The sequence below is a fragment of the Glycine soja genome, chromosome 18 (genome assembly GCF_004193775.1).
Source record: "Glycine soja cultivar W05 chromosome 18, ASM419377v2, whole genome shotgun sequence".
Lineage (NCBI taxonomy): Eukaryota > Viridiplantae > Streptophyta > Magnoliopsida > Fabales > Fabaceae > Glycine > Glycine soja.
Window position 1 is genome coordinate 5,512,549 of NC_041019.1, and position 26,304 is coordinate 5,538,852.

General features: G+C 28.3%; 3 protein-coding genes across 3 annotated transcripts; 2 read left to right on the forward strand and 1 right to left on the reverse strand.

Annotated features, from left to right (window-relative positions):
- The first annotated feature begins 339 nt into the window (after positions 1–339).
- LOC114395288 (zinc transporter 6, chloroplastic-like) lies at positions 340–2,639 on the forward strand. Its single transcript, XM_028357028.1, has 3 exons — positions 340–787; positions 1,390–1,746; positions 2,241–2,639. Exons 1-3 carry the CDS (start codon positions 473–475, stop codon positions 2,553–2,555), a joined length of 987 nt encoding a protein of 328 aa, XP_028212829.1. The 5' UTR covers positions 340–472; the 3' UTR covers positions 2,556–2,639.
- A 7,848-nt stretch (positions 2,640–10,487) lies between these two features.
- LOC114396291 (RING-H2 finger protein ATL66-like) lies at positions 10,488–10,976 on the forward strand. The gene has a single exon (XM_028358192.1). The coding sequence runs from the start codon at positions 10,488–10,490 to the stop codon at positions 10,974–10,976; it is 489 nt and encodes a 162-aa protein (XP_028213993.1).
- Positions 10,977–23,982: 13,006 nt separating this feature from the next.
- Positions 23,983–25,092, reverse strand: LOC114396003 (RING-H2 finger protein ATL63). Its single transcript, XM_028357895.1, has one exon. The coding sequence runs from the start codon at positions 25,010–25,012 to the stop codon at positions 24,206–24,208; it is 807 nt and encodes a 268-aa protein (XP_028213696.1). The 5' UTR covers positions 25,013–25,092; the 3' UTR covers positions 23,983–24,205.
- Positions 25,093–26,304: the final 1,212 nt, after the last annotated feature.

A 26,304-nucleotide genomic window follows, 5' to 3' on the forward strand; every position in this document is an offset into this window, starting at 1 on the left:
ATCTTGTATCTTTTTTTGTATTCTTTATCGCACTATTATATGTTTTCTTCTTTCAATCTCTCTTTTCCCTTTCAAGATACACGCACTGACAAAAGAATGGGGGGGTAAAAAAATATAATTTTCCAATTAAGAAACATCACGACAGCACTAGCCACTTGCAACTTATAACTTTCGCCATCTCCCTCTTTAATTACGTGTAGCCTTTAAATTAAAATTAAATGCGTGACGAAAGATTGAATAGTGAACAGTTTATGAAAGGCATGCACTTCCACGAAAGTTGATGGATTTCAGACGCACCATACCACCTATAGAAAAAAAATTGCATGGACAAGTGGATGCATGGGACCTCTTCACTAGAGAAAAGATACAAAACCCAAACTCAAACTATAGTGCGCATTATTGATCATCTCTCTTTAAGATTCTCTACCGTTCAACGCAACACTCTCAATTCCATCTACTCTTCGTTCCCAATATGACGGAGTGCATGACGGACTTGGCTCAAGCTGCCGCATGCCGAAACGGCACGACGGCGGCACACTTAAAAGTGATTTCCATCTTTATGATTTTTGTGACCAGCGTGACAGGCGTATGTGCGCCTGTCACACTGGCACGATACTTTCAGGGAAAGTCCCTCTACAACATAGCCATCTTGTTAATCAAATGCTTTGCTGCCGGCGTAATTCTTGCAACCTCATTGGTCCACGTGTTGCCAGACGCCTTTGCTGCACTCTCCGATTGCCAGGTGGCATCCCAGCATCCCTGGAAGGACTTTCCCTTTGCTGGCCTGGTAATTTTTACACATCTATCTCAACTTTGAGATATATATTAGCAATTCACTCTCTCAAACCATTTTTAGATGCCTTCTTTCTTAATATTGCATGAAATTCATGAGAGTTTTATTAAACACGTGAGTCTTGTTCCTTATTTAGAGGGTGTTATTTTCAAATTAATAAAGTATATTAAAAAACGTCTTAAGAATGTAGTACTATTTAATAAGTAACTCAGTTGATAATATATATGGACTTTATACAAAACTTAAGTTCAATTTTTGCATAAGAGAAGATTAAATTGTGACTATACCTAAGATTGAAAATTAGTCATATAGCTGGGTGGTCCAAATAGTTATTGACTGTAGGAATAGTTGAAGAACAATTCAGGAGTCAAATGTTTTAATTGCAAGTAGTTTATACATGGAAAAAAATGTATTCCTAATAGTTTTTATATATATATACATTTTTCTAAAGTTAATAAAATTAAGCTTGATGAAATTAATGTTTAATATGCTAAGTTTAATAGACATGTATTGTGAATCAACTAATCGGAGATTAGTTTTTATATGATTTTTAAGATAATTCTCTTAGTTGAATTTCTGTTACTCTCCATTGATAGGTGACCCTTATTGGGGTGCTAATGGCCCTGCTGGTAGACACTGTTGCTAGCTCGCACATGGAGCATGCACACTACACGCCGGTGGAGACGCAGGAGAAGGAGGGTGGCGGCGGCGGCAGCACATGGAGCATTGAGCTTGTTGGTGGTGGTGCTGAAGTGCAGAGGGTTGAAGAGTTGATGAGGTTGAAGCAGAGACTGGTGTCCCAAGTGTTGGAGATTGGTATAATTTTTCACTCTGTTATCATAGGAGTGACTATGGGGATGTCTCAGAACGTTTGCACCATTAGGCCACTCGTTGTTGCTTTGTCCTTTCATCAGATTTTCGAAGGCTTGGGTCTTGGTGGCTGCATTGCTCAGGTTGGTTTAACTTCGCCTTTTCTCCTTCAAAATCCAATATATGTGCGTAATATATAATCTATGTTTGTAAGATGCATTGTTTGGTAAATAAAAAATGTAAACTAATTCAGAAACACACTTAATGAAACTATTTTATTGCATAGAAAATCTTATTAGATTGTGTTCTAATATAGTTAGAATTGCATATTGATTCATAAGTTTAAGGATGTCATGGCTAAATTTGGGAAATGTATTACTATTAATGCATGTTTCAGTATTTAATCCTCACCATTCTATAATTTTTAATAAATTTTGACCCGAAACAATTAAAAAGAGTGTTACTGACATTTCTCTTTCAGAAGACTTGCCTCAGTCAAATTAATCTATTGACTTAAAATGCAAAATGCCTGTATTTATGAACTATTGATTTTGCAGATATACATTTGTTTATGATATAAGTAGCATAGGGACATTACAAAAGATGTTAATGGGTAATTATCTTTTCACAATTGCAGGCTGGATTTAGCTTTGGAACTACAGCGTACATGTGCTTCATGTTCTCTGTGACAACACCAATGGGGATAATTCTGGGGATGGTGTTATTCTCAATGACTGGTTATGATGATACTAACCCTAAAGCTTTGATAATGGAAGGGTTACTAGGTTCAGTTTCATCGGGCATACTAATTTACATGGCTCTTGTTGACCTTATAGCAGTTGATTTCTTTCATAACAAGCTTATGAACTCTAATTTGTACTTGAAAAAGGTGTCTTTTATTGCATTGACTCTTGGCTCTGCTTCAATGTCAGTTCTAGCACTTTGGGCTTGAACACTGTCTTGTGTTCAAATAACATTGAGCAAGGATAAATACAAGATTAGTAAAAAGAAAGTTGCTGGTGGTAATTATAGTTTATTTCCTTTCCAATCCTTTGGTTCAGATTTGGTGGATTAGTTTTAAAATTCAATATTTTAAAACACAAGTATGATTCCATTTGTTTACATCAGTACCCCTCATCACTATTAACATATAATTTGAAAACAAAAAAAATACTACAACTACCACTATTATTTAAAACCCAAAAAAAAAAAAGTAAAACACCCCATCACCATATCCTTGTTATCACTAGTCAATAACCAATAAGTCAAATTGTTTGAATTTATTTATTGAAATAAATATTTATTAATAAAATAAATTATTTTTTATTTTTTAATGTGTTTGTCTAAATTGTTTCTACTAAAAATATTTTTTATTTATTTTAATAAATAAATCTTATCTTTCTTAAAAAATCATTTATATAAAAAAAAACATTTATTTTAAAATTATTTTGTTAAAGTTTAAACAATCCGACTTATAATTAGTGTTATTGTTATTTATTAGTATTATTCTTTATTATTGTGGACACCAATAACATTATTGTTACTATTGTTATCAGTTACGTATTAAAAAAAATTATTCAAATTTAACGCAACCCCATCCATGATGATATATCCGTAATTGCAAATTTTAAAATGAAATTGAATTTAGTTTAAATTATAATTCTACGCTTTCATTCATTAGAATCATTAAAACAACTTAAACATATATAGAAATCAGAACAACTTATAAAATTTTTGTTTTTAACTCTTTTTTATTCGATTTAATTTAATATTAATTAGTTTTTTTTTTCCAATTTACATTATGAATTATATAGTATTTTAAATACTTGTTTAAATGTTATGAACACTTAATTTAATTTCTATCATATAGTTCTTACGCAATTTTTTTTATAATAAAAAAATAAACTCTTTTTTCAATACACGTTCATTTTTATTTTCCAGCATTCAGTTTAGGTTAAATATCTAGCATTCATTTTAGGGATTCGAAAAAGTTTAAGAGGAGTCACCTATTGACATGATGCTACAAACACTAGTGAATGTCTCTTAAATGGTCACTTGAGCCTATGTTAAACACATGCACTCAACGAGTATCATATGACAATAAAGACCAAAAACTAAGGGTGTGCAAGATCCAACAGAACTTGATGACTCATCCTAATTTAACATGTAAATCACTAGGTTCATTTAAGTATAAGAATGAGATAGGGTTTAAGAAATTGACTCAATCAAAATTTAAGGACAAATTAGGATCAAACATAATTCAACACCTAACTTGTCCAATTTACTCATCCTTAACTTTACTAACCATTATCATATTTTTGCGGGACATTTCATTTGTTATGTTTTACTGAAAAAATTTAACCTGCTAACTTCTTTTGTTTATATTTTCAGAACTAATGCCAAAATTATTAATTTTCTTGTTAAGAGTTACGAGTAACTATCATTTAATATTTATATGTTATCTTATATAACGATCAGATACAAATTATTTTTTAAAATCCCAATTACTTCAATAAAGTGAAAATTTATTTACTTATATTTTAAGTCAACTTAATTTTCTCATAAAATATACTCGATCCTAATTTAACCCATGGATCATCAAAATCTATCAAGTTTAAGGACAGGTTAGGATCTAAGAAATTACTCCGATCATAACTTAAGAATAAGTTAACTCAACTCAATTCGTCCTTTGCTCACTCTTACCAAAATTAATGATTTCAAATTTTTTTAAGATAAAAATCAGATTTTTTTTACAAAAATTAAAACTAAAAGTTTTTTATTAAAAACTAAAAACATATTTAAGCTTATTTAAAAAAAATTGAACATTCTAATTAAACGAATATTTTTTTCACTAACTTTAATCAGTAAAAAATAATTTAAAAAAGGTTTGATTTATAGTATTTGAAAATATTTATTTAAAAAAATAATTTTTAATATAATAAATGCTATTACAATGTAATCTAACTATTAGACCTTCCCATGCCTTAACCTGAGTACTAAAATTATAGGCAATACTCACAACACCTTACACCAATTACACTACTCTTCCTTAATCACTTAACGAAAAAAGTGGTAAAGGTAAAAGTGATCGCACACTAACTTAAATAAAATACAGGTAAAAGTTATTCTATTCTGTGCCACTCCATCCTATCTAGTAGATAATAGAGTAGGTCCTGTGGCATTCTTTCCAAATGCAATTCTGAAGTGTGATTCCATTCAACTGATCAAACACTTTCTTTGTGCACTTTTAGCTCTTCCAAACTTTGTTTAAAGTATGAAGGCATGGATTCCTGATTCCACTATGTGTCTTTTAAATTAGTTTGGGAACTATGATTTAGAGGGGTGATTATCCATATTTTGCATAAAGTAATGTGTTATTGAAAGAAAAATATTTTTCTCTCCCTATATCTTGCATAAAGGTTGTTGGAGCAAGAATCAGTAGCTAAAAAAAGAAATATAAGATAAGTTGAGTGAATTTAATCTCCGGGTAACAAAAATTAATAATACTAATAATTAAAATTTATCGATAAAAAAATAACTTAAGAAAAAGTTAATAAAATGCTTTTTTTTGCTAACAAAGGTAATAGAACATTGAACCACAAAAAGGGTCATAAGACAAATAAAGAATGAGAGTCGGCACGTGTGTGAAGAGGAAAAAGCATTAGACGAGCAATGAATATTCAATGATGAGAACAAGTCATTTTAATTAGATTAATGTCCGCAATATTTGTCCCAGGTGAGGGGGGAAATCCTATTATGGTGAAATTGTCCCTGAAATACGTGTATAGTTGTGTATTTATCTTTTAAATTTTAGTGAAATAATATTATTATTTTAAATTACATTATAAATATAATATGTAAATCTTATTTTACTAAATTTAAAAATAAATTATTCTAAAACAACTTCTCCATTGAAATAAGAACTAAAAAAACACCAATAAAATTTTGTTTGAGATTCATTAGTTCAAAATTTTAAGTCAATCAGCACCGTTTGGTTAGAGTATTGGTCTTATGAGCCTAACATCGTAATCATTCTCATTTTTTCTTTAAGAGTGCCATTCTCATATATATCAAAAAGGAAACTTGGTTCAGTTTTATTCCAACCAATTGAATGTTGCAAGTACTTGGAAACAAATATTTATATTTCGTTTCTTGGAAAAGAAATGTTCAATATTTTTTGTCTCATTTTCTTGTTAATTGTTCGAATAAATAAAAAAATGTCAAGCCATTATATAATATCCTTAATCAGCTTGTTCTGCATTCTGCAATATGTATTTAAATATACACGGCTTGAATTTTTCTTATGGACCTTTATGAAGTATTTAGAGAAAAACATAGTAGCTTTTTTTGGTTTAATTTCATATATTATGAAAGTGAAGGTTTTTTTTTAAAAAAAAAAAGTGAAGATTTTTACACCTTGAACTAATTACGAATTTTGTAATTAGATGTCACTTTTAAAAAGATTTTTATTCCAAACTATATTTTTTAAATATATGCATAAAATGAAAAATAAAAAGAAAAATTATTATATACAATATTATAAGTTAAGTTAATTTGTAACATTAAAATACTGTCTGGAGTATGAAAATTCAGTTACTTTCTCCTTTCCCATTCGTGTTGTGGAATCCCACCAAAGCTGGTAATTTGTCAGATAATTTGCCAAATAGAAGATCTTTGACAGTAAAGTTAGTCATCCAAATATATGACGTGGACCTTTTATGGAACCTACTAGTTATTTTTATTACATTTTTTACTTTTTTTCATTCACATATTTATCCTTTTCTTTTTGTTTTCTTAAATCAAATAGATTTTTTTTACCTATTTACATTAACCTTTTATTTTTATCTACTTTATTTCGTATATATTTTTTCCTTTTTACCAAATGAACTACTTTAAATAAGGATATGTGTAGAGTGGCTGGTGGTATAAGGCTCAAAACATAATATAAAATGAAGGGAGACGCCAAATAAGATGAAAATACCTAGAGATGATCAGAAAATTAAATAACATGTTTGTTTATGCTTATTTTAAAAAACATTTCTTAATAAATAAGTATTATTTTATATGTTTGCCTAATTTTTTTTTTATTTAGAATTTTCACTATCAAATACCGAACATATGTATTAATCAATGTAATATTGTTTCAACTTAATTAAAAAATGAAGAAAAGAAATATGTGTAAAAAAATTTGTATTGTAATTCAATTATAACTCTTTATATATAAGTTTATTAATTTTTATTATAATTATTTTAAAAGTATGACGAAGTGTAATTGAACAAATGTGTAAAAATATTTTACATGATGATTAAATTCATTTTCTGCGTTTCTTAAACAATCATTAAAAAACTTTTTAAAATCACATTTTTTAAAAAAAGTTTAACTAAACAAGACTAATATCTTTTACTTATTTCTAATTTTTAGCTTTAGCTTTTAAAACGTTTCTTTAGAAATAATATTCCCACTTTAATCGATTTTGAATGAGAAACTGATTGTTGAGTAGTATGAAAATATTTTAGAAAACAATTTTTTTTAAAAAAATGAAGGATGTCCTAAATGCGGCTTTAAAAATATCAATTTATTTTTCTATGCCAACATAAATGTGTCTTTAAACACATGTTATATTTTCATGTTCCTCTAAAATATCAAACAAACATAATAATTAAAAAACAAAAATCAAATAAACAAATCTGTTTGAGAATCAAATAAACAACTTAATATTCGTTCTCATAAAATCTTATTATTTAATAGCATTAGAAAATTAGAAATATTCATCAATATATACAGTTAACTAGCATTGAGTTGTGGTAGTTCCTCAGCACAACCACACCAAATTAATCCCCCATCCCTCATCCATTGACCAAATTTCTGATAGCCCACCTTTCCCATACATAACTAGTATTCGACTGATATAATAGAAAAACGAAAATTTATTCTCCAAACGGAGGATAATTTTCTCATCAATGTATTTTTTTATATTACTATCCAAACATATATTTTAAATTATTAAAAAAATTCAAATAACACAATCACTATCTTAAAAATGCTTAAATAATTTAATGATGTTTTAACATATTATTCGATCAAAATGTAAATAAAAAAGTGAAGAAACATATAAAAAGTATTAAATACATTTATTTTTTCATAAAAACACAATTTTTATTAAAAAAAATAATTATTTAATATTAAAGTACAATTGTTAACTCCTTAAAAATATATAATAATGTATTTTTTATGTGAACTAGGATATCTCTCCTCCGAAGCCAATGACTAATATCTTAATGAGGTACTCATTTAAAGAGTTGACATCTTTTAATTCATATCCATAAGTCAAAAATTAAACTCATGATCACATGTTTAAGAAATAAAGTTATCTATCAATCATGTCACATCATATTAATTATAATATTATATTTTTTGAATATTTGATTGATCGTGATCATATAAACTTAAATTTAAATTATTATAAATTATTTATTTCATTCAATCCTTTATTACATTTAACAATATCAACAAATAATAAAGAGTCTCCATAGTGGAGATATTGACATTGAATGATTGAATACGTGGATATTTTATTGATCTTTTGTTAGCATGACGAAGAAATCTAACTATCTACCAATTGAGTTTAACCTTGTTGGTATATCTTCAATAATTATGAAGTTAAGTTGATTATTTTTAATTTTCTTTTGTAAATAAATTATATCAATAAACTATAATATTTGATTTTTTTTAAATATCATTACCTCTTTAGAAAAATGTCAATATATAAACCATTGAAAGTATATGTTTTCTTATAGTTCCTTCATATTGAAATATAAGCAACAAAAAATTAATATATATTAGACTAAAATATAAAAAAAATCTCATTTTCTCATATTTAATGATAGTATCTCTAAAATAATTTTTATTTAATTAGAACTTTAGTTCCAATAACTTTTTCTTTTTTTGTCTTACATATGCAATTAATGTAAATGATACTTTAGGAAATGAATTAACTTATTTATTGAGACTATTAACTTTAAATGATGTTAACTAATTTTCTTAATGAGAGTGAGTTAATTATTTTTTTTGTGTGCCAAGGGGATAACATCTACATGTTCTTTATATAAACAACCCATTTTATGTCATCTTGATTTTAAGCAACACAATTAACTTTCCCTCCAATAGAAGTTTTTATTATTAACAAGTTATCTAACTCACAAATGTCATTATCTCTTCTATAGTTAACATGTATATATGCTAAGCAATTCATAAAAAATAATTATTTATATAAACAACTCCCTCCAATTTTAAGTAACCCAAAGTTACATATATATGACACTCTAAAAAATTTATTTTATTGATAAGCAACCCAGGCAGTGTAATTAAACAATTCCACCCTCACATTCACTTCTTTTTTATTTTTTATTTTTTTGCTTTTCAAATGTAAAATATTAAATTAATTGATGTGGTTAATTTTAGAGACTAAAATGAAATTTCACTTGTATACTATATATTCCATAACATTGTAAATATCTATCATTGTAAATGACTCTTACAAAGACAAATCATATGATTCATATTTTGGTGTGCAAAGTTTCATCCTTTTGATATAAATATCTATTGTCTGATTTAAATATATAGGTAATATAATTTTAAGTATAATTTATATTTTTTATGACATAAATGTTTGTCTTTACAATTTATATATCAATTACTATTAATTTTAATTTTAATTATACAAGATGAATAGTTTTATATTTTTTTTTATGATAGTCGATTATAATCATAAAATTAAATATTAAAATTAACACGTGTAGTGCACGAGCTAAAATGATAATTCACCAAAACCAGAACAATGAAGGGCAATAAGTCATATCCACCCCAACAATCAAAGACTCGCATCTTGCACATTCACATCTATCAATAACTTCACTAGACAAAATGGTGTGCAAATATTTAGGTTTTAATTCCACGTAACCTAGAGAAATTTTTGGTGTATTTGAGTGGCCATGATTTGGATATGTAGTGAGTGCGATAATGGTGGTTACACTTACCTTCTTTCACTGGTTTGTAAACAAAACATATACAACAAAGATGCTTGATCACATCACTTGATCAAGTGGATTTTCTCTTTTGATATTTTTTTATCCTATGAATATATATATATATATATATATATATATATATATATATATATATATATATATATATATTATAATATCTTATACACAACAAAAGAAGAATATTAATTATTTTCTACAGAGAAAACCTCAAGAAGACAATTTGTTTCTTAATATCTTTTCCTTTTTTTCAAGGTAGAAGAAATAGTGCATGAATGTGGCAAAATTAATTTTGAATGCAATTGATTTTATAAAATTAATTTTGATTAAAATTAATTTAAAAATAATATGATTTATGTTTGGATATTTTTCTTATAAAATCAAGTTAATTAATAGTAAAACTCAATATAATTTTTTTTATTCAATGCAAAATTTAATCAAAATTATTTTAACTTATAATTAATTCAAGACTTAGAATTAATTTTAAAATCTCTTATGACATAAAATCAAACATATAAAAATATATCTAAAATTAATTTTAAACTCAAAATTAATTATCTAACCTTAAACCAAACACACAGCTAGACTCATCCTATTTTCTCATCTAATAGGATAGAGGTGGTAACAAATGCTCACAACCACCTTCCACATAACTCACGAGGTCATGATGCTACATTCTCCGAGAGCAACTACCTCCAGCATGGTATGACCATATACTTATTATCTTATGCTATTAATTTTCCAATCTAACTTTTTAACCAAAGTCTCTACATATATCATTCATGCATTCATTGTCACCCCCTCACCACCTCAATCTCTTACCAAACCACACCGCCAAAAAATGTCCTCTGAAGAACAGCACCACCACCACTTCATTCAGTGGCACTTAAACAAGCTCATCAATGGTTCAAGTTCAACCTTTCACTCCTATAACCAAAGCCTGTTCCTATTGCTGTGGTTTTTTGCCATTCTCATCTTTGTACCTTCATTGTTCTTGTGCTTCCATTTGTGCTGTCGCCGTTTCTCGCAACAACAAAGGTCCACTTCTACAACTGTGGTCTCTCCTCTACCTGATCAATGTGTTGTTGGAATTGAGTTCATGGCAAACCACACTCTGGTACCATCTTCAACTAGCATGGTTGGTGCAGGGTTTGAGAAGGAGGAATGTTGCATATGTTTGAGTCTCTTCCAAAGTAATGAAAAACTGAAGGTGTTAATTGAATGTGAGCATGTTTTTCATTCTGAGTGCTTGGACATGTGGCTTAGTGGACATCCTAGTTGCCCTCTATGCAGGGCCTCCCTCCATGTTAGTGAGAATCTCAAGAAATGATGTTATTTAATTACTTTCTTTAGCAATTTTGATGTTGTTAATGTTGAACCATGTATGGAATTCATCTTCATTCTGGAATAGCAGTGTATTCATTTTTGGCTTGTGCTTTCTATTATTGTAACTAATATTCTCCAAACGAAGACCATTCTGGAAGAAATTATTAAGTGATCTCATATCATTCTAATTTTTACATGACATATAATTAGTGTTATTAATTTTTTCTTTGTAAATTAAAATGAATGCATACATATCATGTATTAGTGAGAACCATAAATATATGATAGTTTTGGTCACATAATAGTTTCTCGATTTATTAACATTTGTTGAGAGATTGTATAAAAGAAGAGAAATATTCACATTTTGGTTACTCTTTTTAGAATTTAAGGGATTAATAGCTCTTATATTCGGACAGTTTATTTCTTTTTCAATCTCACTTTTATTTATACTTTTCTTTTGATTTCATTTTTTTTTCAATCTTCATTATTTATTCCATATAATATTTTTTCTTTTTCCCTTTTTTTTTTCTCTGTCTCCTTTTCTTCTTCTGCCTATCTTTATTCTATAATCCAAAATTGGAGTGTACCTCGAACTTTTTCCATTTCAAAGAAACCCGATCTATTGGATGAGGTATTGGGGCATGATTTAATTTCTATTACCGTACTAACTGTATTTGCTATTATTGCATTTATTTCTCGTGACTAATTAATAGAGCGGTACATGTAGTCCTTTTTAAAATATAAATAAAATATTATAAAATGTGTTGACGCCTTAAATATAATACTATGAAAATTATTTGTAGAGATAGATTTGATGAGAAAAGAAAAAAGAAAAAGAGAAAAGATAGTGTGCTCGATTTTCTCTATTAATAAAATTAACATTATAAAAAATGATTCTTAAATACTCCATTAGCCATTTGAGTGAGATAGGAAAAGAAGAGAGATGAGTAATTGCTTTAATTAATAATATAGTTTGATAAAAAGAGATAAATAAAATAAAATAAAAGACATTAATAAAGTGTTTGTAATTTATGAATATTGAAATATAATTATTCTAATACTGTATAGTAATCTCATACATCACAATGATGTGACTCGCGTAATCTTTATTTAGTATTTCCTGTGTAATCTTATCCATATTGAAGTCATACAAATGTATCTTCATCTTTATTTTATGCGGTTGTGAGAATCTTTTCACTAAAATATCTTGCACCGTAAGGAAATGTTTTCTTTTTATGTACATAATAAAAGTAATGAAATCCGAACTTAACATTTCATGGATTTATTCTAATTCCTAGCCAATTCTACTGGGTTTACGGTAAGGAAATATTTGTCAATATAGGTGGGTGAGCTCTGATGTAAAGATAATATAAAATTAATAATGTATATGTATCATATCCGTATAAATATATATATATGTAAAACTGTTTTAAAACTAGCAATGTATGTAACATTATCATACTCAATATCCGTATGGGAGTGATGAGCAACTTACTTTATATTTCAAAATACTTTGCTTGTATAATAATTTTGTATACTTTTTCATACAATGAAAAAATAAAAAATAGTTGTAATAAAATTGTTAATGCGATAGAAAAAGGTAAAAAAAACATATATAATATTGTGAAAAGTGATATAGATAATATAAAATTGAGAAAAATATAATATATTTTTTTGTTAATCCTTCGGTTCACTAAAAAAAAGTGATCATGACTCATTCAAATTTTAATCAGAAAATAAATAAAATTTAATCAAAAATTATTTTTTAAAAAAAATAAACTCAAATATTAATGATTTAACTTTAATTCCAATCTATTAATTATTATTTATGTCTAACCATTTGTTATAATTAGTGAAAAGTTTTAGGCTATCACACCAATGATGTTAATAAATAATGAATTAATACAGACTAAATATGGAATGAATTTCAAAACAAGAAAACTTCTCTTTGTCGACGTCTTGAATAATTAATTGAACGTTGATAAAACAGAACATGAAAGGGAAAAAACAGAGTTGTGGAGTTTCAATCTTCATTCAATTCTTGTCTATCTCTTTTCTCTTTCGCGGTTTCTTTTTCTTTTCTATTTATACAAAAATATTGAACAAAAAAGGCAATCTTTATATTATTGAACAAGATGCAAATAACATGCTGGGATGTTAACAGTTTTATCCAAATACAATTACTTAACTACCCTCCCGACGTTAAAAGAGATTTTCTAGAAAATACTTATCTACCAAACTGAAAAATTGACGTTAATAAAATTTGAACCTAGCTAAAAAAAGATGAACGTTTATACTGAATTTTTAACTTCAACTAGCATCAATCTTTCACAATTTCTCTAAATCTTCTTCCGGATTCCAGATAGCTTAGGATGTGTTTGTCTGCTCGTATTTAACATGAGTTCCGTGGCCTTTAAATGAACCATAGGAAAAAAAAAGGAAATACAGAAAAAGAAACTATACTATTTATTACTTCTGCTTCACTCAGATTCAATATTAATTGTCAAATATTCATGTATTTAGAAATTTGAATAGTAATGATAAGGACACACAACAATAATTAACGCTTAGATAGACTTTTTTTTTATAAAATAAAGATTTTTTATTTTGGTATTTTTATTTTTTGTTTTGAATCTTATATAAAAAAAATTCATTTTAATGTCTGATATCATTGTTTCTATCATTATAAAATTGTAAACTTGGTATAGATTTTTTTGGGTTAAAAGATTTTCATTTTAATTCTTATTATATAGAAAATAACAAATATGTTCATCAATCTTTGTTAGTCTCGTAGTCACTTAATATAAACAATAATAAAAATAAAGACAAAAAAATATATAAAGATCAAAATATAAAAATAATTATAAAAAAACAAAAAACAAAAACAACCTTATATTGTAATAACTAAAAGGTTATTTAAATATTAAAAAAAATATACTAAAACTAGCAAGATGGGAGCAAAGTTTTAACCAAAACAAGGAGGATCCTTTTATTAAACCTACAAGGTGACCACTCACGTATATTAATAAGATTGGAGTTAGAATTTTATTCACTCTTTGCGTGAGGGAACCGGTGTGCCAAATTCTTATCAAATTAGGGCCTAATTTGGGATCTTGGTTCATGGAGTAGGACTTTTCTCCAAGGATATGCAGGAATTGTTGTTAGCATATGCCTTGCCCCTATAGTGTAGTGTCCTTTTTGCTTTTTCGTTGTTTCTTTTCTTTCCTTCAATTACCAAAAAAATATATTTTATAAACCATCATCTCTATACTAACCATTCAATATATTTCAAATTAAGTTTATATTAATCATGATGATATTCAATTATTAATTTTTTTCTTACAATAATTTGTGTCTAAGTATATGATTTATTTTACTTTATTTTAATGATAAATAAATAAACAAGATTAATTTGTTAGTAGGCCAGTGTGACCAGACAACGAATGATTCCGTTTACATAGAAGATGAAGCCATTGCCCGTCCTAATTAAAACAGGCCCAACAAATTGAATAGTGATAAGGAGGTTGCTATACCCACCCCAATATTTACTATTGACACCCAAACTTTTTGAAAATAACATCAAGACAGAGATATCCCTGTCTGCTTTTTACTCCACTCCTCCCTCTTCCCCGTCATTTCCGCTCTATCCCATCCCCTTGTTAAGACACAATGAAAAACACACTTGTATGGTGTGGCAAGTTGTAAAATGAAGTTATGTTTTCATTTAAAAAAATTAATAATTTTTTTATTTATATTTTAAAAATTAATAATTAATATTTATGTTAATAATTTAAATTAGTGTGTTTCTTAATTTTTTTAAGTTTTGAAATGGGTTATTGAATTTTAATATTTATTATTGTTTAGTTAAGTATTAATTATTAATTTATTTATTTGACATTTTTTAAAAATAAACCTAATTATTTTTATAAAAAAATTACATTATATGTTTTATATGTTTATGAAAATTTAAATTTTCAAGTTTCATATACTTTTTAACCTTTTTATTTATATATTTTTAGTTAATGCTTAATAAAATAACGGGGGTAAATTAGAAATATTAAGTGGGTCTCTTTTCGGGATGGCACTATTAGGCTATGCATAATTCCTCCCCCTACAATGGAATAGTGATTCTTTTAAATTTATATAATGAAATCATGATTTTGTTGTAATAAGATATTAGAAAGATTATTTCATTGTATATGTTGCATAATGAAATCATGATTTTATAAGAATGATATTTTTAAAATAATGGCAAAAACCACCCACGTGAATGGTGAGAATAGCAGCTCCCAGTGGTAGACCACTTCAGTCCCATGTTGCATTGGCTGTTTCACCCCAGGCCTAGACATGAACCATGTTACATCATTGATGTATTTAACAAATAATTATTTTAAAAAAATTTGGGATGATTTTAAAAAGTAAACAATTTTTATAATTATGGATTTTAGGTGAGAAATCAACATGTGATTAGTAGAATAAAATTGTTTTTAAAAAACTTTTTTTAACACATTTGACAGACCCCCATACTTTCTCATCTCATTTTTCACATAACTTTTTTTATTAGAACCATTATTGTGTATGAAAAAAGAAGCTAAAAGAAGTATTCTAATTGTGAAATACAATTCAAATGGAATTTTAATTAGTTTTTTGTTAAGTGTATGCTAATTTTATTTGTAGTGTATAAATAAAAAATAATAACTTTTTATTAAATAATTTATGATTTTCTAAAAAAAATTAAGAATATTATTTTATCCAAAAGAATTAAAAGCAACATCAAAGAATTTATAATAACTCATGCACCTTATTTAAGTTAGACCTCCTCCACATAAAGTTAAGAGTATAAAATGCATGATGTAATTTTTTTTAAGAAGATGCATGGAATAATGTAGAACATTTTTATCATCGGTTGACTTTTACGCTTAAGTAACCGTTACTGATTGTTAGAGAGGGTGTATTTTTAGATTAAAATCATAAAATTATCCCTCATTTTAAACTATTTTTTTAAAATGAAGAAGTGTATTTTATTTTATTTTTAGTTCATAATAAAAGATGTTGATTGATAACTTATTCTTTCATAAAAGTTAGTGAGAGTCTTTGTGTTTGGATGAATGTTTATAAAAATTAATTTTATAAAATTAATTTGGTTAAAATTGATTTGAAAATACTGATTTGTATTTGGATGTTTTTATTATAAAATCAAATTAAGAGTAAAATTTAGTATAAATTTTTTGATTAAACCCAAAATTTACTCAAAATTGCTTGAGTTTAGAATCAATTATGGACTCATAATTAATATTGAAATCTTTTGTGTGAAACCAAACATGTAAAATAGATACAAAACTAAACATGCAAAAGCTACTCAAAATTGTTTTAACTCAAAATCAATTTTGAAATCTTCTACAAAGTGAAATCAAGCATGTAAAAATAGATCTAAAATAAATTCTAGATCTATAATCAATTCTCTAACGTGAAACCAAACACATAATAAGTTACCAATCTCATACATATATATGGTAGGACTTTGCAAAAAAATTCAAATATATAAAATTACTCCATATCCAATTCAATCCACTTCACTTTAAATCCATTTAAATGGATTGATTTCATATCCAAATCCAATTTGTTAGATTTAAATCCAATATAATTTTTCGGACGGTGACTGCTAGGGTTTTTTTGGCCAACTTCGATAGGGACTATTTTCATGTTTTTAAGCCATCATCGATCGAGAGGGTTTTCGATTAATGTCAGCAAGTGTTTTTTTGGTCGGCATTGATTAGGACTATTTTCTTCACCGATGTTATCCAAAGTTTTTTTTAACTGACATCAATCGAGGTTATTTTTCGATCAACATCAGTTAGGATTTTTTTTGTTAATGTCTATTGAGGTTATTTTTTTTGTCAATATTGAGTAGGATTTTTTGGTTGACATGAGCTACGATTTTTTTGGGTCGACATCAGACGAGACTATTTTTTTGCCAATGTTGACTAGGATTTTTTGGCCAATATTGACTAGAACTATTTTTTGGTCAATGTTAACTTTAGTTTTTTGGTCGACATTGGTTGAAAAATACCATCAAACGACGTCGGTAAAAAAAATAGCCAACATCAACCAAAATATTTCCCCAATTGACATCAATTGAAAAAAACTCTAGCTAATGTCGATAAAAATATTTCTAGCTGATGTCAGGAAAAAGAAATAGTCATGGTCGATATCAGCCAATAAACCTTAGCTGATGCTAACAAAAAAATAACTTTAACTGACGTAATTCTAAAAAATCCTAGCCGACACTAACAAAAAAAAAATAATTTCAACCAACATAAGCAAAAAAACCATAATTAATGTCAACAAAAAATAATCTTAACTAATGTTGGTAAAAAAAACATCACCAAAGTTAGTTGAAGCTAACAAAAACTACACGGATGAACGCCAATCAAAAAATATACCTTGATTAAGTTGTAACAAAAATGATTTTTTATTCGAGAACAGGATTTAAAATTAATCCAAAAAATTCCAAATTAATTTTTTTTACAAGATATGGATTTGGATTTGGATTTGGATTTTAAATCAAATCCATTTAATCCGCTCTGTATTTAAAATCCAATCCATTCGATCCATTTAAATGGTTTTAGACTGAATCTCGATTGAATTTTTGAAAATCTAATCCATACTCACCCTCAATACATGAAGGTTTGCTAACATACTCTTACTTTTTGGGGGGAAAAAAACCCAATTAATTCTATTGTTTTAGTAGTTTGTTTCAGGGATGATATAGTTGCGTTTAATTTTTTAAAAATAAATAAAAACTCTTTCTCTCTCTCTCCCCTCACACACATCGACGGGAATGTTAAACAATGCTTGGACAAAAAAGGTTGTCAATATTTGTCATTTGATTGCCCAAGAATTTGGGTATCAGTTGGCCAATTACAGTCGAACCAAGGACGTTAAGGCCAATCTAGGTTGAATACCTGTTTTAATTTTTTCGGTGTGGCAACAGAGAGTTTCACAGAATGACATTATTGCTCCTGATTTTTTTCTTTTTGGTTGGTGAATTTTCTCCAACCAAGGTTTCGGGCGAATAGAAAGCTTAGGGAGAAAATTTGTGTAGGAGACGAGTACGAAAGAAAAAATCTGGACAATTTGGGTGAAATGAGAAGATTGTAGGTGACAGATCACAGAAAGGAGTGGGTGAGAAAGAGGTTTTTTTAAATAAATAAATAAATGCTAAATGACTTTAATATTCCAATACAAATTATTAAAACAAAAGAATTAATTGATATTTAGGTTCAAAACTTTTGGTGTAGATTACTAATTTACTCCAACCAAAAAAGAAGGAGAGTATATTAGGAAATTCATATATATATATATATATATATATATATATATATATATATATATATTAGATAGAAGGGAATTATATCTCTTCAAGGTGAAGCCACAACATAATTCCACATTGAAATGCATTGTAGTTTAAATACTTAGGGTCTCATAATATTTTATAGTGAGTCAATAATAACAAGTCTAGTGCTCATGTCTTTCGAGGGTCATCCAAGAAGGTGTACTATAACAAGGGTAGCTGTTACTTTCTGCACCTCCAAGTTACTTCCTGCACCACTTCCGGAAGTGGAAGTGTATTATGTAATGTAATTTTACATTTCAGATTGATCATTTCAGAAGCCATAAAGGAGGTGTTGGAAGCAACTTTGGAGGTGCACTAAATAATAGCCGACAAGTGTGCATGCCCTTAAGGTTCAATGCTTGAGGGACCACGACAAGTTCTTAAACCCTTAAGGCTTAGTGTGTGACGGGCTATGGACCATTGAGGAAAATCGATGGTCTACACCATGGCTTGTGAATGTTGTAAATGGTTGAATTAGTCATTCGACTATAACGGGTTAGCCAGAGAGAAGCATTAAAGCAGGAATTTCGGGTTGTTAGGACTTAGGATATTGTTAGAGAAAAAGAGAAAAAGAGAAAAATTATTATTTTTATTTAAGGACAAAAATACATAATTATTCTTTTATTTATATTAATCTAAATAAAATATATCGGTTTTTCTGTCAAATAAAAAAGGTGTCGATTGTTGACATACATCTTTTATTTTTTAAGTGGATATATATCAAACTCTTTATTTAAAGTAATAATTTATTTTAAACTTCTCTTTTGATTTTAAATCTCTCCTGATTGAACAATGTATAATGATATATAAGTTATGGTAAATCTCTTAATTAATATTCTCTGTTCATTCATATAAATAAAAAGAAAAAAAAAACATCTGCCGTAGCCGCAACCCGTCTCTCTCACTCTCTCTTTCTTTCTACTGCTATTTTGGTATTTATCTATTTGTATACTATTATTATATTGCAGTAATATTATATTTATCATAATATATACATAATATTACGAAGTATATTATATTATGTTAGTATTTTATATAATATTTTGGCATCAGGCCGTGATTAATCTCTCATGTGCGCTGTCGCATCCTCATATCTACCACCATTAAATGGATCAGAGAAATTGCGGGGATAAACCACAACATATCACACATATTTAAGAATCCAACCCCACGGCATCATCAAAAAGTAGTGAACTGGTTTCACATGACTTGAAAAAGTTAAACAAATACCGATATACTGTCACATAAGTATAAAATAATTAATCAAGAAACTATTTTACAATTTTTAATAAATAAAGAATAAAATTATAACCTAAATAAAATTAAGGAATCATATAAGTAATTTATCCTATTATTTATAATAAATTATTAATTTATATTTTATTAACAAGTAATATGATAAGTTGTTCCTGAAAAATTGTGTTGGAATCTAAATATAAAAGTGAAGTCTTATTTTGTATAGACATCAACAAGTTGAGTAAGAAATAAGTGAAAAAGACTTAAAAATCAAATGTTTTAAGATTTTAAGTTAAAATATGATGTTAAATTTATTTATGTAATGTATTCGTTGTCCATTGGTGAGTTAAGAACGGTATAAATATCTAGAATATGTTGATGGTAATGACTAAGCTCTAAGAGCCTAACAACAATGAACACATAGATGGGGATTTTTTTTTATGTTTTATTCTCCTCAGTTTTCCAACATTTTGCATATGGGTAAATGATCAATTTTGTCATTGCATTTTACATTCGTTGAAAATTCCGTCATATGCTATGAAAATGATCAATTTAGTCCAAAAATGTATAAATATGCCGACAATTTAATCATATTCTTAAGTGATTTTCGTTTTCGTTAACGATGAATGTCTACGTGACACACCCTTACTGATGTGTTAAATCCATGCGCATAGGGGACGTTTCCCGACAATCAACCATGTTTTGGATTAAAATTTCAATGATTTTTTTAATTTTGATTTTAAAATTTACAAAGGTAGCAACTATTTTGAGAAGAATGTTCTTCTTCCTAATTTTGTGATAATATTTTGTTCTGTCACGATAAAATAGTCCCTAACAAATATAATTTAATGACAAATGGTCCATGACAATATTGTGAATTTAAAAATGCGCATGTACCATTAAAATGTAAATTTTGTTTAATACATTGCTAAATACTAGTCAAATTTCTAATGTGACAATACTCAAAACAAAACAAAAAATACATCAAAATAAAACTCTTTGTCCACTACCTTCATGGCATGGAGACATTATTACAATTGTCCCATGTACACGTTCCCAATGTTGCCACTACCGAGTTGCTGCAAAAGGTGAAAGTGGTTGAGGCAAATGTCATTCTTCATGTCAAGGAGGAGGCGCTACATGGCCTCCCATGATGTAAATTTGTCCATCATCATTCACACATCTATGATGAAACGACCAAATAAAAAAAAACACCTTACCTTATGAAGTTGTCATTCATCTACAACGCATAACGAGAAATCATTTTCTAATGATAGCCAGAAATTAAACACCATTATCCGTTGCCTCATCGTCATTATTGGCCACCTTTAATGCAAAGGCAGGAAGGAGTAAAGCACACTTAGCAACCACAATTTAAGCTCTCACACAAAATGTAGGAAGAAGATAAATAAATGTTCAATTTTTGTGGTGACTTAAAAGGTAAAATTGCTCACTCACATGAACTGATAATTTGATCCCACATACTTGGACTAGTGTGTGGATATCACTTCCATCACGTGGATTTGCCACATCGTTTTTCATGTGTCACGTATGTACTCAACTTTAATGGAAATAGAGATCACTTGACGGTATGAATAAATTGTTGGTATATTTACATAATCGTGGATTAAATTGATCATTTTCATAGTACAAGGACTAAATTGTCAATACGAAATTGGTCATCTACTCTTTGCATATCATTCATCACTTTAAACGTAATAAGTTTTTTATACCTTTTTAATTCTATTTGAAAATTATTAATTAAAAATATATTTAAAGTAGTATTAATTAAGAGAATTTAAAACATTTTAAAAAATAGTACTTCCAATTATAATTTTAAATATTTAATAAATACAATATATTAGGTTTGAGTGGAACTAAATCAGATTATTTAATGTCTTGAATTTGAGTTTTATAGATGAAAAAATTATTCGGAAAAAAAATTCTATTAAAGGTGATCAATCAAGTTGAAAGAAAGTAATTTTTGACAAAATTGATAAATTCTTACTACCTATTAAATGGTAATAAAAATCATTTAATAAATGATATTATGATAATATTTGTAACTTTATTATAATTTAAAAGTTATTAGTATATTTTAGCATGGTTTGTTACAAGTAAGGTGAGATCAGATTTGATTAAACCTATAACTCAATCTAATCAAAATTCTACGAGTTGGATTAAGTTGAACTTGTGTAATTTTTTTTAGTCTAACCCAAATCAATCCATTTGTGATCGAGTTAGTTTGGGGTCAAAAGGTATAAAATTTAAATTTTAAAATGATTTAAAAAAAAGTGAAATAAAAGCAAACAATTAAACATATTGTACCTATACATATCCACATTCTATTACATCCTAATGCCAAAAAACCACCAAAATAGTTGATTGTATTATCTTTTTAATAAGGTTTATATAAAATTAATTCATAATAAAACTATATTAAAAATTAAAAAATATTTTTAATCCCCATAAAATGAATATTAATTTTGATCATTGTAATTTTTTTTCTTTGAATAGAATATAAAACCATGTTTTTGTTGTTATCATGTGACATGATGACACTCGTTCACTGTTTGTATGTGTGGTACTGTGACAGTATGTGATAATTCTATTTATTTTTCTAAATTCTTAATAAGAATGTTATTTATCTATTTTAAAATAATTGTTAGGGGACCATAATAGTGATTTCGGATTTTGTCTCGAATGAAAAAATTTAGATAAGTTGAGTTGTAGGACTTATCAAGATTAGGAACAGTTTTAGAACTTAAGAAACACTTACATAAATATTTATAAATTATTCATCAACAAAATCTTTATATCAGCACCCAACATAGAACTCATATCCTTAAGGAGATATGAATTCTTTTTTTTACCAATTAAACCAACCTCATTTATTGACCATGATTTCAGATTTTAGAGAGATGAAAAATCAAGAAAAATATTTTAGCAGCACTAAAACCAAAATTCACTTATTTTACAAAGATAAAAATAGAAAATTCAAATTTTAGTGGGATGAAAAAAAGAATAACAGACCAAAATCAAAACTTGCCGCTTATAAAAACATATTTAAAACTATATTTAAAATATAAAAAACGTGTTGCTATCAAATGGGAAGTATGGGCATAACAAGCGTGTATTGACTAAACGAGTTTCTCTGGGTCAGGCCTAGGTGTGCATTAAATACTGGGAAGCAAACATCATTTTTTATGGGCTCACTTGCACAGTTTGTTTGACCCACTCGACCCTTTAGGTTCATGCAGAAATTATGAAAAAACATTCACAACAAATTATAGAAGGCTGTACATTGTACACAGTTGTCTATATATAGAAATGAGGTAGAATAAAATATAATTAGTTAAATTTTCATTCTTACTCATTTTTATTTAAGATAAAACACCGATTTCTTGTTATTTCATAACTCAAAATGGTAATCAAATCACTTCAAACGTTTGTAGTACATTTCATTAATATTTGTCACAATTCACAACTATATTTTATTCAATTCATCATCAATCTCTTTGGTTAAAACATAATGACCAGGTTATATGATAATTGATCAACAATATCGAAGACACTTGATAATGTTTTAAAACACTATGACTAAGAGTATAAAGATGTAAAAAATATAAGTGATCTAAGTGGTTTAAACAGTTGAATAAAATTATAGGACTGAATGGACCCACTCTATTCGTTTCCTGCAACCGAGCCACACATTTTTTTGGACTATTTGATCATGACAGAAAACAACAGAACTCAAGTCTTCTGGACAATCAATTGCTGTTAAAAGGTATATACATCATGAAGTATGACTGACCTATTCAGCACTGTTAAGTACTTAATAAGTGCTGTCTTTTGTCTTTTTCCTTTGGTTTAAGCAGCTACCCCTAGTGTTAACACTTGTTACTTTCCTACTCTACAATGTCAAAAGAAGCAATAGAGTGTGGTTGCTTCTCTTCCTAGCTGCATTGCTCTTAAATACAAACGAGCATAAACTGATGCTCATAAATTTGTCACAGATTTGGCCTAAGCCAAAAGATTTCTTAAACAGTGAAAACTAACTGACCTATGATGTAAGCAGGTAGCACCAGCCACCACCCCACTCAAATAACCCCTACAAAAATAAAATAAAGAAGAGCTCTAAACAACTTACTAGTAATCAGCTAATTATCAAATTAAGTGTTCATTATACAAGGCATCTCTATGATTGAAGAAAAGATAAGATCAAATTATATATATATATATATATATATATATATATATCACAATCAATTATCTAAGTATTTATATCATAAAACAAATCTAAATAAACTATAAATAAATTGTAGTAAAAAATTGGTCATTGCTGAAAAATTGTTGAAATAAGCAGCACTAACCCAAATAAAAAAAAAGTGTGAACTGGGGGCTTAAAAGATTCCAAGGCAACAAAATGAAAAAGTAATCTTTTTAACAGTTCCAAGGCCAAGACTAATTTCAAGGAAGGATCAAACAGAGAAAACCTGTATATACAGAACTATAGTTGATGCTGCTCATTTTATGGTTAATTGTGTAGAGAAAATAGACACACTTCGATCATATACATCTCAAGCATGTGATTTCATTCATTAATTTACATTACTTGATGGGAAAACCTTGCCAAGCATTCTCTCCAAAGAGCACCCAAAAAACTCAGAAGAAGAAGTTTCTGACCCAACAGAAACACTTGTTCTTGCTCCTCCATTACCATCACCCTCTCTAATAATCTCAGAACTTGGAGCACCACCACTTTCAATCACAATCTCAACCAAATCATGATCTCCACCGTAATATAATTCATCACGATGATGATCACTTGATGAAACCACCACCCTAGAATCATTCTCCACAACACTTGCTACAATTGAGGCTCTACAAATAGGACAATTGGAGTGTGAACTCAACCACATGTCAATGCACTCCACATGGAAGCCATGGCCACACTTTGGCAAGCACCTCCCCACTTCACCACTCACAAAGGCACTCAAGCAAATTACACATTCAAGTTCTTCTTCTTCTTCTTGGACCTTGTTGTTGTTGGGTTCATAGATGAAGAGTGGAATTGTTCTAATGGTTGAAGAATCTAAGCCTTTTGTTGTGAGGGGTGAACTGTCTTCTATGTTGAAGCTGTGGAAGTGGTGGAACCTTGCCGGGCCGAGGACGTCGGAGACTGTCACCGTGTTTCGCCGCCTCCTCCTCCGGCGGCGGCGGGCGTGGGCCTGAGGCTGTGCCTGAGCGAGGAACAACTTGGCATAGAGGTGGAGAAGGAGGACAAAGAGGATTACTAGGAGGAGAGAAATGATGGCTGCAAGCATGATGTTACTGTTGTCTGAGAATATGTTCTGAAACATTTGGGTCAACGTGTTGTTGTTGGGTGAGTCAGGTTGGATTGACATTGTGCAGACTGAAGAGTGTGGCCAAAAGGGTGTTTGGTTTTGGCTCAAAGGTTTGGACTTGATGGGTTTTATTAGGAGGGTGGTGGTTCACAATCTTGGTGGAGTTGTTTTCTTTATGAGAAGATATCTTTTTTCTTTTTTATATGAAAAATGTAATATTTAATATCTAAAGAGAAGGAGAAAAAAATATAAATATGATAAAATTTAGAATATATCAAATCATTGACAATTAAAACTGTATTTAGTTTAACGGACGTTCAACGTCAAAATTTTCTTTAGCAAATTATTTTTAACTTGATTTGGATCACATGATTTGTGTAAATTAAACAAAGATTTACTAAATATTTTGAAAATAATTCTATTTAAGAAACTATCATATACTAAATATTTTGAAGACAATTTTTTAAATACTAAATATTTTGAAGATATTTCTGTTTAAAACACTAGCAGAGCTAAATATAAATGATTTTTGAAAAAATATTTTTAATTCTTATATTTTTGGTCAGACGTGTTCAAAGTTCATGTATTTTTATATTAATTAATTTGATCATTAAATTTTTAAAAATTTACGAATTTAGTTCTTCCTAATTTTAAAAAATTGATGAATTCTTAAAGAATACAAACTATATATATATGTGTGTGTTTTTTAAAGTTTGAGAACCAAGTTTAACTACATGAAAGTATAGGGATCTTGATTGCATTTTGACTAAAAGTATAAGCATTAAAACATAAATTTTTTCCATACTTTGTTTTTAAAAAAAATTGATCTTTGGTGTGTCACGTTTTGATCAATGGACTAGAATGGACCGTTGGTGTGTGATTGCTCTTATTGTGTTATGTGAAAGTGATTAAGTGGGAGTAAAGTTAGTTTTATAAGAGGGAAGAATAAATTAGGGGGGTGTTGCCTCTTGCATATGATACATTTGCGTGTGGTAGTTAGCAACAAATTTATGTTTCTCATGCATTATTTTGTATTCTATTAGTGCAAGGCCAAAGGGGTGGTAGGGGAGTGAGTGAAGGGTGTGGTTGAAGTCAAAGGAGAATCCCTGTATCCAAGGAGGCAAATGGGGACTTATGCATGGGAAGGGTGATGTGATGAGAAAAAAGGTGCAGAAATGAAGGACTCGTGAAGGCGACGGCAGCAGAAAGAGGGTAGTTGAGTTTTATTATATTTATGTGGAGCAGTGTAAGCTTTTTTTATTTTATATAGAGAATTTTGTAGACTATGGTTTCGGTGGAATAATATTTAATGTATCATTATTATAGTCCCTCAATTAATTATCCTTATAATA